This window comes from Syzygium oleosum, unplaced genomic scaffold (assembly GCF_021117445.2).
Source record: "Syzygium oleosum isolate NSW1041296 unplaced genomic scaffold, Sole_v2.1 Sole_v2.12, whole genome shotgun sequence".
Taxonomy (NCBI): Eukaryota; Viridiplantae; Streptophyta; class Magnoliopsida; order Myrtales; family Myrtaceae; genus Syzygium; species Syzygium oleosum.
In genome coordinates, this window is record NW_026607496.1 from 5,272,971 (window position 1) to 5,289,055 (window position 16,085).

A 16,085-nucleotide genomic window follows, 5' to 3' on the forward strand; every position below is an offset into this window, starting at 1 on the left:
TAGATCACCGGTCTGTGGTGGATCGACGCTGAGGTGAGTCGATGATAGTGGGTCGGTCACGGAGGGTGGGCGACGATCATTGACCTACCATAGCTGTTGTAGTGGCTAAGCGAGAGATGCTAGCTCCCAATTACTATAAATTTAGTTTGTGTTGCAACATCTTTGACCCTAAATCGAGGGATCCCATTCGAGATGATTTTCAAATCTGAGTTTTATGTAGGTTTCCTCTCAAAACCTGATTTGAAAATAAGTGTGCAATGTTGGCGTGCCCTCAAAGTTTTCAGTCTTGTTTGAATCTCAGATTTCGTTTATTTTGCGAAAAATAAATAATTTAAAAAATACTTTTTCTTAAAAAAATCGCTCATATCATTTTAAAAAATGAATAAGCGATAAATAACTTCATTTACAAAAATATTTGGACATAAGTTATTGTTGATAATGAAAATATTTCGCACTCTCCATGGCAATTAAAGCGGTTACAGCACACCATAGAGGATCCTAACTTAGAGTTTGTCCGTAAGGGAGGGGATCTAAACAATTGTACATCATGCAACAAGAATACGAAGCAAGGAAACTCCATGAAATTAAACAGACTGGTCTAATCTTCAACTGCACAGTTTCTGTAATTCCAGCATTCCGATTGCTACAAGACTGACCAAGCTAATTACTTCTCAATCAAAGGCCATTCTTAAGACCACCTCTTTCAATGATAATCAGATTGGAAACTACACTTTTGAATTAATTACACAAAAACGAATGCTGCCCTCCATCGGTCCATCAACTTCGTGCTCCCTTCGGTCCCTCTGCTGATGATGCATCAATTGCCTCCACAAATCCTAATATTCTTGAAATGACAGGACTCCTTCGACATTATTATTAATGTACAAGAAGGATGATGAGGGCACTATGAATCACGAGCTTGTGTAGCGCGACGACGAATCACAGTCTCCACTTCCATGAGATGATTTCCTGGATTGTCGATCAAACGCCGTTTCCACTGGTGGGGATACCGTGCATTTGAAACCATTCGGGCATGTGGAATCTCTCATACAAGACTGGCCGTACATCTCTTTGCAGAGAAAGGTGCTTGAGTAGAGGAAGGAGAACCACCAAAAGCTTTAGATAAAATTAACGAATGTCAGGAAGATATTATCATAAAATTATGGAGATGGTAATGTTTCTCAATCCATAATGGAAGGATTTGAAGAACCTGATCATCATATGGCTGTCCAGCTGAGAACGGGACGCACGGTATTCCATTCAACGGTTGCAGCAAAAAGCTAAATGGGTTGTTGTCCACAATAACTATCCGAGACAAATTTTTTGATAAACAAGATAGATCCTTCACGTGTTCCCTATATTCCCTGTGATTCAAGCAGAGTGCAAATCTTGTTAACAAATCTGGTCAAGTCCACCAAGCTAGTAGCCAACACCAGGCGCCCATAGTAAAGGTAAGAATTTGAACTTCTGGTTGATGCGCGCACGAATTGATATATCAGACATACAAATCGAAGCAGAAGGTCCAGGGCAAGTTTGCTAAATGTGTCCCTCCCCTGAAAAGAACGGAACATCTAACAACATTCATATTACCTGATAATGGTATAAGCACATCACGATACGTGTTTTCCACTTCAAGGAAGTTAGCAGAATCATTACCAATATTCCAGGTCTTTTTCTTAAATCTAAACATACCATTTCAGGTTTAAGAACTACAGTAGTCAGATCCTCCAATGCTTACCCAATATATTCCTTATCAGTAAGAAAAAAATGGAAGTACACGGAAGTGTCTTGTATTGCCAAAAGTCATAAAAAAAAGATGTCATCCTTTAACATGATTCTTTTGTATTTCAACAAAGGTACCAATGTTTCCAGAAGTGGACCAACATGAAGGTTGGTCATGCTCGCAGTTCATGATTTAACTGATTCAATGCATTGTACTGCCAGTTAAATGTATCATGTCAACATGATTTGTAATTTATACAAATAGTAAAGCAATAGTGAAAAAGCATGCCCAGTTATAAGAGCAAAAATTCCCACATTTGCATCTTGGAAAATAACATTGAAATCCTGCACAACTCCTATTTTGTAGGTAGCCATATAAACCATAAAGCCTTTACCGGTATTGAAGAGTTATCCCACATCATCTGAATAAAGGGTTTCCATGGGCCTTATATACCAGTAGTCTCAATCCACTTAATGGCTTAAGCTTTTGGGTCGGAATTCTAATGGTCAGTAACAATTAATATGGTGTCAATAGTAAGCAAAGAGAACCTTAGCTAAAGTGGAAGTCTCATGTACTGCTCCAAGAGGGTCTGCCCATTTACTGTTTTTCCGGGTCAAAACCAGTTTGATCAGTTATTTTACAGGAACAGGCTGAAGATGAAGCAGAAGCAGAAGCAGACTTAAGGTTATTACCCAATCCAACCAGGCAAAGCCGCCATTCTGGTCTGCTTCAAAAACATTGACTATACAGATTACTATTATCACCGGCAATACATTTTCATGCAAGTTTTCCATCAATTGTCAAATTATCAAATCATTACCGGTTGATAGATATCTCGAGTCAATTTAAGCAGCACGGTTACTACAAAGCTAAAGGCTGGCATCCAACTCTCTAACACATTTAAAGATTTCTCTTTTAATTTTAGATGTACAAGATCTTGCACATTCAAATAATTCCTTATTGGCCATCCTTTTCCATAAAATGCAGTCACGGTTTCTCAAATGAAGAACATCTATGCAACCTCTTCCTCCTCTATAGATGCAAAAGTAATATTATTTTTGGGGTAAACGTAGTCGTAGAGAAGATATGTGACGCAAACATTGTAATTCTCTTGTCCCAGATACTGCTCGTACGTGATGAAAACAATGTTAACACCTGTACCTCGACTTTCGTAATTCCCCACTATCCCAGTTGAAAGGTTGTCTCATAACAAAACCTCAAGCTACTAAATCTATCCGTCAGTCGGTGAATTGAAACTGCTCCAACCTCATTCATCGTGCTTGTAGATCAACCAAGCTACATAGGCCAACTAGATCCATTCCCGTGATGGGAGTGTTGGGGTTGAAGCGTGCTTCTTTGTTGTTAGTACTATTGACATGGGAATTTTCCCCTAGTTTCTAGTGCTAAAAAAAAAAAATAATTTCATTCCTGTCGGTTTCCGGTTTTTGTTCCTGAATCATTTTTCCTCGCATTACATTCATCAGTTCATTAACACAATGTCTTGCCTGATTTCTGTCAAGCTTTGTTGTGCATATTGGTCTGTCAGGATCCTTTTCTGGTCTGCGCTGAGTACTTTTGTGTCGGTGCAACAATCTGATAGACATTTTTCCACTTTGGGCAGGCTCGAAGTCAACGTGAGATGTAGAAATACTGTAGAATCTGAGAGACTTGATCCAGAGTTCTTGTGCATGACCATGGTGACTCTCCAGCTCCTTGCAATTGGATTTGATTGCGAGGGTGTTCATAGTTCTGCTTCCTTTTTTGTATTGTTTATACCCCATCTGCTGCTGTAATTAGTTACTAAGTACCGAGTGACTTCATTAGGGTGCGGCCGGAGAGTTCCCCATGAGATCGATCGATGGAGATTTCTGTGATCTTAATATAGCATGACGAGGTAGTTACACACTTGTGTGATTCTTTCAAGCAAAACTTCTGTGAGTAGCAACATTATATCTTTCGCTCAGTGCAACCCGCATTGATTCATATGATCAGTAATCGGCAGGGACACCACTGCTGTGAGAGACTGAAGAGAATAATCTCTCGCTCTGGATGAGGAGAGAACTTGAACAAAAAGAAAACTTTTTGGGGTGAAAGAGGGAGTATGTTTTCCACCTGATCCTTAACACTTACCCCACTTAGCACCAAAATTGGTTCAGGCTCAAAACGTTGAAACATGCTTTCTGACAATAGAAGTAGCAAGTTTTAAGTAATTTGCACCAACTCCCCTAGCTCTCAAGTGAGATCTATGATGCACAGGCTAACATAATATGCAACAGCAAGCAGCTATAGCGTTTACTAGCCACAACCAAACATAACCTTCAAAAACCCACTATCTTATGAACTTCAAGAGAATAGTCTGTAGACTTTCATGCTAGATGAACTGCTTTTCCAAGTTGGAAAGTCTTGTACTCTAAGCTAACAACACATCAAAACTTCGACAGCGTCTTATGATTCAGACCTTAAATCCAGTTTAAGATCGAAACTTACAAAGACGAAGAGACATTGCACATTTGGGCATAATTCGTCCACAAATCCTTTACCTTTTGCAAACCTAATCATTTGCTTATTTTGTTTTTCCAAGGCAACGACTTGCAGATAACTTTCATTTGTCCATAGTTTCACAAGTCATACATCAGATTGAGAAAAAAGAGAGAGGATGAGGTTAGTCCTAAGCCAGAACTGATCTCCTATCCTTGAATTTCAAGTAATTCCTTTGAATGCAATCAATAATCAGCACAAACCACTTAAAACAGAATTTACATTGTCCTAAGTGGAAATAACAGGATATATAGAATATGCTTATGTGCTGACAGTCGAAGGGCGATAAAGACGTTCTCCAATCACGTTGTCTTTGTCCATTCTGTCCACAAGCGGTCTGGCGTAATCTGCAGGGAGCCCAAGTAGTTAAGCTAATGGACAAATTCACGGAAGGACGACAAATAATAGGAAATTGATAAAAAAAAAATGGCAATACCTTCAAGACCCGCGGTAAATAAAATAAGGTTTGCAAATTCACTGATCCTTTTCAAGAACTCATGCAAACCAGGGCGTTCAAACACCGTTACGTAGTTCACTTTTGGTTTCCCATCACATTCCTAAAATAAGCAAGTACTGCATTAATGACATGCTCGTAAGATTCCCATCACAATCGTTTATTAAGCAGGTACCACGTTAAATACATGCTCAAAAAAATTGGACTATGAGAGAGAGAGAGAGAGGGGCTTAAACCGGGCATTTCCATGACGAGTGTTGGAAAATTCTGCCGAGAGAGGTTGCCAATGCACGCCCCCGCCCCATTTCATCCTTTTTTCGGTTTGCAAACAAAATGAAAAAGCACGTATCCAAAAATTTCAAAGTGCCGTCGGCTGTCCTGAAAGCTTAAATTGTGATACGAAAAAAGGGTTCAATAATTGATTATCATAGCATATATATATATATATATATATATATATATATATATATATAATAAGCATAAACTTATTTTAATGATAAAATAATCAAAATATTCTCTCTCTCTCTCTTCTCTCTTCCCCCTCACTGTCTAGACAACAAAAGAACGAAAAACAAAGCGAGTACAAAAAGCACACGACTTCGTCGAAGCGGAGACCGGAGGAGGAGGAGGAGGAGGCCCCCTTCGGAATCCCAGACCAGTAGGATCCCGGCCGCCGCCCGCCGCCGCCGCCGACGGTGCTCTCTGCTTCCCCATTGCGCACGCGGAGAGCGGGCACGGCCGCCAAGCGTCGTCGGAGATGTACGTGCCCCGGTCGATGCAGGTGTGGCGGGGCCTCGTGAACTGGCTCGCCTTCTTCTTCCAAATCTTCCTCCAGATCCTGCGCGGCACCCCGTCCCTCGCCCAGTTCCTCTCCTACATCGGCCTCCGCCAATCCTTCCTCTCCGCCGCCGCCGCCGCCCCCCACCCCTCCTCCCCCCCGCCGCCGCCGTCCCCGGCGTCCTGCTCCCCGCTGTTCAAGCCCTTGCCGGTCGTCGAGATTCCCCTCCAGGATTCCTGCCCTCCCGAGCACGCCGGGTCCGACAGCGACGTTAACTACATACAACTCATAAATCAAGATTGATATCTAGAGCAACCTTACTCATTTCCTCTCGTGTTAGTTAGGGTTTAAGTTTCATAATCTCAACTTTGTCCTAAATCCCGTTTCTTCGTTGCCTCGTCGCCCAAGTTGTAGTCTCTTGGAACCAGTATTCATCTGCTCGTCATCTGTCTTGTGAAGAGCACTCGTGTGTGCTGATGTCGTGATCGACGCAGATGCATCCATGCGTTAGAAAAAATCCAAAACCGAACGCACCAAATGAGAGCGGCGAGACACCAGCTCCGCCAAGCCGTTGACTCGCTGTACTCTCGCGGGCGCCCGACCCCTGAGTCCTACACTCGTCTGGTGCTCGAATGCGTTCGTGCCCACGATGTCGATCAAGCCAGGCGATTGCAATCTCACATGGAGCTCCACTCCTTTCGACCTGACGACACCTACTTACACAATCGCCTCCTCCACTTGTACGCGAGGTCTGGCCAGCTCGACGATGCCCGGAAGCTGTTCGACGAAATGCCCAGGAGAGACGTTTTCTCGTGGAATGCTATGCTTTCGGCGCACGCTAAATGTGGGTCTGTTGGGGACATGTGGGCAACCTTCGATGAGATGCCTGTACGCGATGGTGTTTCCTATAACACAGTTATCGCGGGTTTCGCTGGGAATGGACAGCCTCAAAAGGCTCTGCAAGTGTTTGTGAATATGCACGAAAATGGGTTTGCGCCAACTGAATATACTCACGTGAGCGCATTGAATGCCAGTTCACAGTTGCAGGGTTTGAGGCTGGGAAAGCAGATTCATGGCAGGATAGTTGCTAGTAATTTTAGGGGCAGTGCGTTTGTTTGGAATGCGTTGACTGATATGTATGCTAGATGTGGTGAAATTCATTGGGCCAGGTGGTTGTTTGATCGCATGGTTGATAAGAATGTGGTTTCATGGAACACAGTGATTTCTGGCTATGTGATTAATGGGAATCCGGATAAATGTGTTGATTTGTTCCGTGAGATGCAATTGACTGGTTGTAAGCCCGATCAGATTACGGTCTCCAATGTCCTCAGAGCCTACTTTCAATGTGGACATGTCGTTGAAGCAGGGAAATTGTTTGATGAGATCAGAGAGAGAGATAAAATTTGTTGGACGACAATGATAGTTGGTTACTCCCAAAGTTCAAGAGAAGAGGATGCATTGCTGCTTTTTTGTCGTATGCTGTCAACAAATGTGCAGCCCGATGGTTTTACCATCTCTAGTGTGGTGAGTTCCTGTGCCAAATTAGCATTTTTGTGTCTTGGTCAGGCTGTGCATGCGAAAGCTATTCTTGTGGGAGTTGATGATGATCTGCTTGTTTCCAGTGCTCTTGTTGACATGTACAGCAGCTGTGGAGTCATTGCAGATGCTCGGTTCATTTTTAATAGGATGACTTCTAGGAATGTTGTCTCTTGGAATGCCATGATAGGTGGTTATGCACAAAATGGTCAAGATCTGGAGGCCTTGAGACTATATGAGGAGATGCTGCAAGGGAACATGAAACCCGATATTATCACTTTTATAGCTGTTCTTTCATCCTGTGTTCATGCCAATCTGATGGAACAGGGACAGAAGTATTTTGATTCAATCAGCAAAGTACATGGGATTACGCCAACTTTGGATCATTATGCATTCATGGTCAGCCTCCTTGTTCGATCAGGCCAGGGAGATAAAGCACTGAGTCTCATCAAGCAAATGCCCCATCAACCAAATAGCGTAATTTGGTCCTCTATTTTGTCTTCATGTGCAACAATGGGCGATATTAAACTTGGAAAGATAGCAGCAAGCCATTTATTTGATCTTGATCCATGTAATGCTGGACCATATATTACACTATCTAACATGTATGCAGCTAATGCCAGATGGAAAGATGTTGCATCTGTGAGATCTCTGATGAAGAACAGAAATGTCAGGAAAGTCGCAGCTTACAGCTGGATTGAGTTCGATAGTAAGGTCCACAGATTTGTGTCAGAAGATCGTTCTCATCCAGAGACAGATCAAATTTATGAAGAACTGCACAGATTGATAAAGAAACTACAAGTGGCTGGCTTTATTCCTAATACAAAGTCAGCACTCCATGATGTAGCTGACGATGAGAAGCTTGCATCTATAAGCTACCACAGTGAGAAACTTGCTCTTGCATTCATCTTGCTCAAAAACCCTGATGGTGCAATTCCCATACGAATAATAAAGAATATTCGTGTATGCGGTGACTGCCACATGTTTATGAAATATGCATCTGAACTTATTGGGCGCCATATAATCTTGAGAGATTATAACAGATATCATCATTTTATTGGAGGAAACTGCTCTTGCAATGATTGCTGGTAGTAAGAATTTCTGATTTTCAATTTTCTCAGACTGACGTCAGATGGTTAAGTTGCAGCTTTGTGGTGGATGGTCTGTTTGCAGCAGGAGCCCTTCGACTTGTTGAGATGAACTGAGCCAAGAGCTAGATGCAAGATCCTTTTCATTGGGCTACCAACAATGGATCATCTCGTTGAAGGTTCAGTTGATCATTTCTTTTCTCTTGGAAGCTACAACGAGGTGTTGGGGCTCTTCAAGCACCGGACTGATCTTCACTAGATGAGTCCATCCCCATGCCAATGCGTGCCGACTGATTTCAGGCACACAAGGCTGCTTATGGGAATGATCTGAATAGAATGTGCTAACATCATAATTCAAAACCAAATCTTGAGCAAGAATGACGAACAAGCTTATCAATTGAGGAACCCCAAGCAATTCATTGTTAGTTTATCACATGGTATGTTTGTAGCAAGGTGATAGCATCGCTACTAGCTTTTGAGACACAAATGCAGGCAATGTTAGCGGAAGCAGCTATTGTATGTGATGGGATGCAGAGTGAGGTCACTGGATAGGTCAACACTTCTTCACTCGGTGATTGTAGATTGTTCATGAGTTACGCTTGATGCTTATAAGCTCGGACCTCTGGATATCGTACAGACAATCTTTTGTTAAACAACTTAGATCAAGAGGAGCTAGTGACACTGGTTTGTTCTGGTAGGCAATCAAGTATACACTAAAAATAGGTTACTCCTCTTTCTCTGTAATGGTTTATTTCTATGTATCAGGTCCATTTCAAGCATTTAAATGAGGAGGCGAGGTCCATCTTAGGTGGTGGACTGGTTGGAATAGTTGGTCTGCTGCTTAAGTGGCCTGAAGGCTAATGTGCTGGAGACCCTGTACTGCAACCATGCGATCAAACAATCATAATCGCCACAGTGTCCTTGAGAGGGGTCTGTCCATTTAAGTCGAAAACTAATCCATATTGGCAAACGACATCAGTGAAACAGGTGGGCCCTTGAAGGCGTGCAGAGTGGGGTCAATTGAGCATGTTAATGATACCCATGAGAGTTCCTGAACTTCTATACCACTTGGATACATTTTGAAATATTTAAGTGGTTGAGTAGTAACTATAACAAATTTAATGAAATGGAAGTTATTGTTGTATTGCTGTATCGGCAGGAGTGAAAATTAAGCTGGTTTTAGACATAGCCTGCACTTATTGAACCTTAGCGGTTACTTGTTGGTGGCCACTGAACCTGCCTATAAAAGCTATTAAGGTCTTGTTTCCTAAGAATACTCTGATCGAGATGGGAGTTCTCCAAACTTTGCGAAACTTCCTTGTGAACTGTTATTGGATTCTCATCTCATCTAAAGAGGAAACCTCTTACTATATCATCTGTGTATCTACCCATCTATACAGCAGTGGGGTTGGTTCTTGGCAGCTGCTGTCCCTTTGTCAAACAGAGAAAGGAAAGATGAGAATATGGGGGCAACTTGAGAGAATTTCAGGACACAGGATTTGCAGGGCTCTATTCAGTTATGGAATTTTGAATAAGGTAGGCAATAGCATTGTCTGGGCTTATTGACCATGTAGTCAATGGAAAAGGCATTGGTGGGGACAGTGGGCTGCAAAGCCTCTGATGTAGCGATTTATGCCCTCCCTTGTCACTTAGCATGTGTTTGGGTGAGGTATTATCTACTACTGTTTAGGCCTAATTTCTATCTCGACTTAATATCTCCTCAATCCTCTTTGCTGACACCTCATTGATCCTCAAAATAGAGATAGAAGTTAAAGTAGGGATTAAGTCACCATATAGATGTGGCAGAAAATGAGCTAGGTTTCTTTGAAGAAAGAAGGCATTAGTTAGCTAGGCACTTTATTTTGTTATTGAAGGTTGTCTGGACCGATGTCTCTTGCAAATGAAGCTTCCTCGGGTCCCTTAGTGATAGCAAAAGAAATCATCATTATGCCTTCTTTTAGCCATGAAATGTTTTTTATATTTAATTCTGTTCGGCTTGGAAGGTATTTGTTTAAGAGTTACATTTGCCTGATCCTTCTAATTTCATTACCATGTCTATCTCTTCCCTTTTCTTTTTCTTTTTTTGTGTAAAAGAACTATATGGCAGATGTTGGTTGCGAGGATGTACCATTGATGACCTCTTCTCTTATCCTGCGCTTCTTCAATCTTATCAACTTTGGAACCTGTGTTTGTAGTATAAAAAGGGATTGTTGGTATCCCCTGTGGTACTAAAAGGATTGTTGCATACACATGCCTTTCTCGTATACAACTAGATGTGCTTCTTCTGAAAGTTTTAGTTTCGTAATGCTGACTCTGGTTTTCAATTTGTTCAGGGACATGAGTTGACATTGCGTCTCCTCTACAGATTATTTGGGGAGGCTTAAGTGGAACGTGACTTTTTCTCTTCTACAACCGCTTCCTCTTCATATGAATCACTTGCTTTTGAATGTGGTGGGTGTTCATTCAACTATATTGAACTCCCGCCTCCATTGCAAACTTTACGAATTTATTTTTCTCATATGCGGCGAAACACTTGAAAGATACAACCACCCGCCCGGGTGGCACTGGAAAGGGCACTCTTCTTCTCGCAAAACGTTGAGTGTTCGAATCCCGGGCGCCGCAGGGTGACTTAACCGGTGCACGTGTGTGGTGGCTAGCACGTGTCGCCCCCAGGGTTTACCTCCCGGCTGTCGGCCGTGCGGGAGTTCCCTGGGTTACCAAAAAAAAAAAAAAAAAAAACACTGTAAGATACTTTTCCACCTTCGACAAATCTCTAAGCGATTGCTTGGTGAAGTTCCTTATCTTCCGCAGATCAGTTTTGAAATTATTAGGTAGGTTATGTTCTCCGGCAATCTGGAAAAGTCCGAGAAGGAGCTACAAGCGGAGATCGGTTGACTCGGTCTCGAGTCTTGTTTGGAGTCTTATCTTGCTCCGCCCTCCAATTCGAGATTCTTGCTTGAAAATCTCTTTGCAGGTTTTATTTATGAACACAAATGTCTTGCTTTCTTTGTTGCTTCTGCTCACGGATCACATTTAGGTTGTGATGAAACTCTCACCGTAAATCTCACGGATCACATTTAGGTTGTGATGAAACTCTCACTGTAAATCGCCTGCATTCCACTTTCTTTGAATTTTTCACTCCTTTTTTTTTAAACTTATTAATTATGTTTTTTATTTCTTTTTTGGCTGTTATATGGTATGGTTTCTTTTTATTTTCTGATTGCACCGTTGTCCCCTTCTGTTTGAATTGAAGCTCCTCTTTGCGTATGGGGGCAGGGCACTGAATAAGAAAAAAACTGAATGTTATTGGTCTCAATAAGAATATACTTTCCTTTTATTCTTTTTTTTTGTTGACTTTATTCCTTCTTTCTTATTATCAGAGTGCAGTTCATCATTTGGAGGAAGTGCGCATGAAGGCAATCCGTCTGGTAACATATGGGCAACTAGCTGTAGCAAAATTGCTCTGCTTCTTCATTAATTAGTAGATCCTTACAGACATTGTCTTCTTTGACAGGTAGCAAACAAACTGTATCCTTTATCAGCCATTGCTCAAAAAATAGAAGACTTTGCAAAGGAAATGTTGCTTTCAGTGATTAGCTCTGGGAGTCTGGACACAGTGGCACTTGAAGGGAAGGTATCGTAACTTTCAGATCTGGTGTGGGAAAAATTAGCATTAGGCCACTGTTCTCGACTTGCTTTTGTTTGATTGCCGATAATATTCTTCAGGTACATTTATTGACAGATATTGTCATTTTCTGGGCAATAACAAAGCGTTAATATGCTATTCATTTCTAGAAAAAGAATTGATAGCAAAGAAGTTAAGCTTTGTAATCTTTAAAAACAAATAAAGTACCAACTGTTGTTCTTTCGAAATGAGCTATTTTCACTGAACTTCTAGTCATTCAAGAAAGGTTATGATGCGAATGTATGCTGGAAGGAACTATACAGGTCATAGAGATATCTAACTTCCTGAAGAATAATTAGTTACTCAGATAAGGAAGGTGGGATTCCCTTGTTAATTAGCTCGTCTCTTTATGCTATTAATGTAGAGCATGCCATGTACTCTTGCATTGAGGATTAATGTAGTCCCTATGTGGTTTCTCTCTCCATCTCTCTTGCGATCCTAATAACTTATCATGGTATTGGAGCCAAGTTAGAGCGAGGAATCGAAAATTTAGGATATTCGTTTCAGCCGCCTCAAAAAACCTTCTAACTCAAACAGCAACACCAATCTAGTGCCTCCATTTTGGGACTTAGGGACCCAGTTGACCATATCTTGGTCATCTCTGTTGTTGCATGTCCTAATCGCCACCAAGTATGTTGTTCTGGTTTGTTCGCATCAAGGTGTGGGCCACTTTTCCATGCGATCCTCTCTTTGCATTGTCAATGTAAAGTGGCTTTGTCATCCCATCCATGAGTCATTCCACATTAGAGCCTTTGCAGCACCTAGTGTTGCTCCTTCTTGCCACTTAGCGTCGGTTGCTGTTTTCTATCACTTGAGGTTGTCCTTCAAGTTTCTGTGCCACAATAACCTGTTGAGCTCCTCTATCTGTCAAGTTCCCTTTAGCCACAAAGTTCTGTCAAGCGCGAGCTTATGTCCGTTGTAAGTCTTGTTGGAGACGACTTGCAGATCATTGTTTGCCACCGAGTGAATCTGATCATTTGTTGTCTTTGATCATGGCTCTTCTGAGCTTTGTCCTGTTGCCCTAACAGAGCATTTTTTTTTTTTTGGGGTTTTGGCCCACATGGACTGGTTGGGTTGTTACAACATGCAACATATAAGCATGTGCAGAAAGGACTAATGAGTATACACAAAGATATTGTAAATGATTTTTGACCAAGAAAGAGTTCCTGTTTCTTCTGATAAGGATGGAAACTAGATTGTTCAGGCATGTGAAATAGAGGCTCTTAGATGCTTCAACGAGAAGATGGAACTTTTGGTTGATGGGATGGGGGAAAGCCTGACAAAACAGATGTTTAGCGACAAATAGAATCGTCTTCTGCGAGTGGGTTACTTGGGGTGGTCAAGATGGTCATTAGTTTCGTGGCTTATAATTTTTTAGCCAAAGAAAACACTGATTGATTGGTTTGTACCAATTTGATTGGCGGACTATGTTTGGTAGATGCATGCATACATAAACGAGTGAAATGGTATCCTACTAGTCCACAACTCCATGGAGGGCATAATCTTCAGATTTTATTTATGCTCATGGAAGAGTGACAGTTGCATTGAGGATTAGACTACGACGTATTTATTGACCCCATATTTTGGCTTAGTACACACACAAATAAGTATCGTACTAATATTTGTTTTTTCATAAAGCATGCGTTAGCTGCTACATGCGAAAATTGAATTTTTGTCTAAATGTTGACTATATTCGCAAAATTACAGGATTCTGATGTAGAAAGAGCTTTGGAAGAAAGTGCAACAGGGGAAGCAATCAATGATGATAGATCATCTGATACTAGCCAATTGCATGCTGCAGAAAGCGTAGCCATCTCTGAGGCCCAGCGCTGCATGTCCTTGTATTTTGCCCTTTGCACAAAGGTATAGCTTCAGCTTGTCACAGTATTTTTATATATTCTAATATTCTTTGGAAGTGTTAATTACAATTGAACTTCTGCAATTCATCCTATTTCATCAGATCCGGGATGTGATATGGTTCCGAAGGATGAACTGGATATGGACAGTTCCCATAAGATTTCATTCTTGAACAAAAATACATTTTTTTGATTTATTTCATCTGTTCCATGACCGGAACAGGGGGGATACACGTTACACCACGATTTTGAATCGAAGAGAGATTTCAAGAAACGGCAGATCTATTCACTCTATCAATAAGCGAGCCGGATCGGTGTATCATAAGGGATTTGCCTTTTCTATGGATTCTTACGTATTGGATCAAAAACAATTCTTGAATGAGGTATTCAACTCCAGGGATGAATCGAAAAAGAAATCTTTATTGGTTCTACCTCCTCTTTTTTATGAAGAGAATGAATCTTTTTATCGAAGGATCAGAAAAAAATGGGTCCGGATCTCCTGCGGGAATGATTTGGAAGATCCAAAACCAAAAAGAGTGGTATTTGCTAGCAACAACATAATGGAGGCAGTCAATCAATATAGATGGATCCGAAATCTGATTCAAATCCAATATAGCACCTATGGGTACATAAGAAATGTATGGAATCGATTCTTTTTAATGAATAGATTCGATCGCAACTTCGAATATGGAATTCAAAGGGATCAAATAGGAAATGATACTTTGAATCATAGAACTATAATGAAATATACGATCAACCAACATTTATCGAATTTGAAAAAGAGTCAGAAGAAATGGTTCGATCCTCTTATTTTTATTTCTCGAATTGAGAGATCCGTGAATCGGGATTTTAATGCATATAGATACAAATGGTCCAATGGGAGCAAGAATTTCCAGGAACATTTGGAACATTTCGTTTCTAAGCAGAAGGGCCGTTTTCAAGTAGTCTTCGATCGATTACGTATTAATCAATATTCGATTGATTGGTTTGAGGTTATCGACAAAAAAGATTTGTCTAAGTCACTTCGTTTCGTTTTGTCCAAGTTTCTTCTTTTTTTGTCTAACTCACTTCCTTTTTTCTTTGTGAGTTTCGGGAATACCCCCATTCATAGGTCCGAGATCCACGTCTATGAATTGAAAGGTCCGAATGATCAACTCGCAATCAGTTGTTAGAATCAATAGGTCTTCAAATCGTTCATTTGAAAAAATGGAAACCATTATTATTGGATGATCATGATACTTCCCAAAAATCGAAATTCTTGATCAATGGAGGAACAATATCACCATTTTTGTTCAATAAGATACCAAAGTGGATGATTGACTCATTCCATACTAGAAATAATCGCAGGAAATCTTTTGATAACACGGATTCCTATTTCTCAATGATATCCCACGATCAAGACAATTGGCTGAATCCCGTGAAACCATTTCATAGAAGTTCATTGATATCTTCTTTTTATAAAGCAAATCGACTTCGATTCTTGAATAATCCACATCACTTCTGCTTCTATTGTAACAAAAGAGTCCCCTTTTATGTGGAAAGGGCCCGTATCAATAATTATGATTTTACATATGGACAATTCCTCAATATCTTATTCATTCGCAACCAAATATTTTCTTTGTGCGGCGGTAAAAAAAAAAATACGCTTTTTTGGAGAGAGATACTATTTCACCAATCGAGTCACAGGTATCTAACATATTCATACCTAACGATTTTCCACAAAGTGGTGACGAAAGGTCTAACTTGTACAAATCTTTCCATTTTGCAATTCAATCCGATCCATTAGTTCGTAGAGCTATTTACTCGATTGCAGACATTTCTGGAACACCTCTAACAGAGGGACAAATAGTCAATTTTGAAAGAACTTATTGTCAACCTCTTTCCGATATGAATCTATCGATTCGAAGGGAAGAACTTGTATCGATATCTCAATTTCAATTCAAACATGGGTTTGATTCACACTCCATGTTCGAGAAATATTTACCATCCGAAAAGAGGAAAAAACGGAGTCTTTGTCTAAAGAAATGCGTTGAGAAAGGACAGATGTATAGAACCTTTCAACGAGATAGTGCTTTTTCAACTCTCTCAAAATGGAATCTATTCCAAACATATATGCCATGGTTCCTTACCTCGACAGGGTACAAATATCTAAATTGGATATTTTTAGATACTTTTTCAGACCTATTGCCGATACTAAGTAGCAGTCAAAAATTTGTATCCATTTTTCATGATATTATGCATGGATCGGATATATCATGGCAAATTCTTGAAAAAATTCTGTCTTCCACAATGGAATCGATAAGTGAGATTTCGAGTAAGTGTTTACATAATCTTCTTACGTCCGAAGAAATGATTCATCGAAATAATGAGTCACCATTGATATCGACCCATCCGAGATCTCCAAATGTTCGGGAGTTCCTCTATTCA

General features: G+C 40.7%; 2 protein-coding genes across 3 annotated transcripts; one reads left to right on the forward strand and one right to left on the reverse strand.

Moving 5' to 3' along the window:
- Window positions 1-559: 559 nt before the first annotated feature.
- Window positions 560-5,429, reverse strand: LOC115667793 (uncharacterized protein C2F7.02c-like). The gene is made up of 5 exons (XM_030589334.2): window positions 5,331-5,429; window positions 4,698-4,818; window positions 4,527-4,608; window positions 1,211-1,364; window positions 560-1,116 (listed from the first exon to the last, which is right to left on the reverse strand). Exons 1-5 carry the CDS (start codon window positions 5,427-5,429, stop codon window positions 982-984), a joined length of 591 nt encoding a protein of 196 aa, XP_030445194.2. The 3' UTR covers window positions 560-981.
- A 514-nt stretch (window positions 5,430-5,943) lies between these two features.
- Window positions 5,944-9,321, forward strand: LOC115662741 (pentatricopeptide repeat-containing protein At4g21065-like). 2 transcript variants are annotated; one of them, XM_056316439.1, is made up of 3 exons: window positions 5,944-8,554; window positions 8,652-8,801; window positions 8,883-9,320. In XM_056316439.1, the coding sequence occupies exon 1, from the start codon at window positions 6,031-6,033 to the stop codon at window positions 8,119-8,121; it is 2,091 nt and encodes a 696-aa protein (XP_056172414.1). In that variant the 5' UTR covers window positions 5,944-6,030; the 3' UTR covers window positions 8,122-8,554; window positions 8,652-8,801; window positions 8,883-9,320. The 2 variants fall into 2 exon arrangements, with proteins under 2 accessions (XP_056172414.1, XP_030440704.2); XM_030584844.2 differs by having other exon boundaries at window positions 5,944-8,801; window positions 8,883-9,321.
- Window positions 9,322-16,085: the final 6,764 nt, after the last annotated feature.